Source organism: Galeopterus variegatus, unplaced genomic scaffold (assembly GCF_000696425.1).
Source record: "Galeopterus variegatus unplaced genomic scaffold, G_variegatus-3.0.2 Scaffold2774, whole genome shotgun sequence".
Taxonomy (NCBI): Eukaryota; Metazoa; Chordata; class Mammalia; order Dermoptera; family Cynocephalidae; genus Galeopterus; species Galeopterus variegatus.
In genome coordinates, this window is record NW_007728885.1 from 132,488 (window position 1) to 133,866 (window position 1,379).

General features: G+C 38.7%; 1 protein-coding gene across 1 annotated transcript in view; it reads left to right on the top strand.

The window, feature by feature from the left end:
- MGAM (maltase-glucoamylase (alpha-glucosidase)) overlaps nt 1-1,379 on the top strand; it is a 73,474-nt gene that overhangs the window by 38,279 nt on the left and 33,816 nt on the right. The window contains exon 21 of the mRNA XM_008582964.1: nt 588-676. Within this exon, the coding sequence (XP_008581186.1) occupies nt 588-676 (89 nt within the window). The remainder of the gene's footprint in view (nt 1-587; nt 677-1,379) is intronic.

Below are 1,379 nucleotides of genomic sequence, written 5' to 3' on the forward strand. Positions count from 1 at the left end.
GCGCGACACTGAGGGTTGTGATCTGTTGCTGGTCACGAAAAAAGACAAAAAGGAAAAAAAATAAAATAAAATAAAATAAACTAATGATAAATAATCAAATACGGAAAGTTGCCACTATATAGATGGATCTTATTGTAATTTTGTTGCTTTCTGAGTAAAAATGGTTCTTAGAGAGGGAAAAGTACATCTCCCTCACAGCAGTTGAAGCTTCTCCTGCGGGTAACACATCTAAAATGATCTGGTGGAACCAATTATTGTCTAGGAGTTCTTTGTCTTCCAACTGTCTGTATTCTAAATAATTGTGGCAACAGCAGCTTTTATTGAAGCTATTGCAGTGATTCTGGTGCTTAAATTCTTGCCTCCTACGTAGATATTTATTGCTAATGTTTGGGTTTTTCTACCTCCTGTGATGTTATTGAAACTAGAGAAAGATACGCCTGTTGATCTTGCCTTTGTGCCTTTGGGCAGAGTTATCTGCCACTGGTAACATTTCCCATTTGAAATTTGATGGAAACAGTCCCAGCTCATTTGGCAAAATTCTCTGAGTCCTAAGTCTTTGCCTTTTACATAAATCTTCCTCCCCACAGTCGACAGAACCCTCTTGGTCTTATCATCGCCCTAGATGAGAACAAAGAAGCAAAAGGTGAACTTTTCTGGGATGATGGGGAAACGGAAGGTGAGCCCTGTTGTAATAATGATGCTGTTTCCCTACCTGCAGATTCAACTTATGGCCCTCACTCCTGCTGGTCATTCCACTGTGGGAGAAGTCTCACCAGACATGGTAGCAAAAGCCACTTGAGAGAATTTGTTTCCGATTGCACTGTTCAGGGGTAGTGGCAGATGAACCACAGACAGAAGGAAAACATTTTTCTGTCTCAGAATTCTCCCATTGGCCAGAGAGATTGTGTGTGTGTGTGTGTGTGTGTGTGTGTGTGCGTGTGTAAAATAAGCTCTCTTTTTATTGTCAGTGGGCATCTGGAAGAGATGTTTTCAACACTGTTCCTGTAATTTAATGTACATATCTTTCCACCAAAACACTTATGAATAAATGTTGATGATATGAAAAGCCTATCCATGCCAGTGAGGCAATGAGAATACACTTTTTTGGTGTATGTACATCTAGCCATGTTTTTAGCACATTTTTTCTAGCTCAAGTATATAAACAATTCTTGTGGCTCAGGCTTAGGAAATAGATGTCCTTGAAGCCTATACTGTGGAAGCACGTGGAAGGGAATCTTTTCAAGGTTATGGTAGGAAGGAGAAGCAGTGGTTGACTTTGGAGACTCTGTTCATAATCTTGTCATTTTCAAGATGTAGCTTTATTTATTTATTCATTTGATTTTAAAGTATTTAATTGACAAAGAAAGATTGAATATATT